The sequence below is a fragment of the Neopelma chrysocephalum genome, unplaced genomic scaffold (genome assembly GCF_003984885.1).
Source record: "Neopelma chrysocephalum unplaced genomic scaffold, ASM398488v2 Primary Assembly neopelma1_95723, whole genome shotgun sequence".
In the NCBI taxonomy this organism is placed as follows: Eukaryota; Metazoa; Chordata; class Aves; order Passeriformes; family Pipridae; genus Neopelma; species Neopelma chrysocephalum.
In genome coordinates, this window is record NW_020924386.1 from 8,108 (window position 1) to 8,614 (window position 507).

The 507-nt window shown below is 55.0% G+C and overlaps 1 protein-coding gene across 1 annotated transcript in view; it reads left to right on the forward strand.

Moving 5' to 3' along the window:
* VPS52 (VPS52, GARP complex subunit) overlaps positions 1 to 501 on the forward strand; it is a 7,570-nt gene extending 7,069 nt beyond the window's left edge. Inside the window, exon 8 of the mRNA XM_027708209.1 lies at positions 252 to 501. Within this exon, the coding sequence (XP_027564010.1) occupies positions 252 to 398 (147 nt within the window). The 3' untranslated portion in view covers positions 399 to 501. The remainder of the gene's footprint in view (positions 1 to 251) is intronic.
* The last annotated feature ends 6 nt before the right edge of the window (positions 502 to 507 follow it).

Here is a 507-nt window from a genome sequence, read left to right on the forward strand (position 1 = left end):
CCTCCCCTTTTTCTCCTTCTTTCCCACCCTTTCTCCCCTTTTCCCCCAATTTTCCTCTTTTTCCATTTTTCCCATTTTTTCCCTTTCCCCATTTTTCCCCCCCCTTTCTCCCCCTTTTCCCCCTATTTTTCCCCCCTTTCCCCCCATTTTCCCCCCTTTTCCCCCTCCTCTCCCCCCCTTTCCCCCATTTCTTCTCCCCCTTTCCCTCTGTCCCCTTTCCCTCTGGAATTCCCGTATTCCCGGTTTTCCAGGCGGCCCTGACTCAGCTGATCCAGTTCTACCATCGCTTCCAGAAGGTTCTGGAGCAGCCGCCGCTGCGAACGCTCCCGGCGCGCTCCGACCTCATCAACATCCACCACCTCATGGTCGAGCTCAAGAAGCACAAACCCAACTTCTAGGGGGGCCCAAAAGCCCTGGGAATCCCCCCAAAAATCCCTGGAATTCCTCAAATCCCTGGAACCCCCCAAATTCCCAATTTTCCCCCCCGAATTCCACGTGGGAATAAAG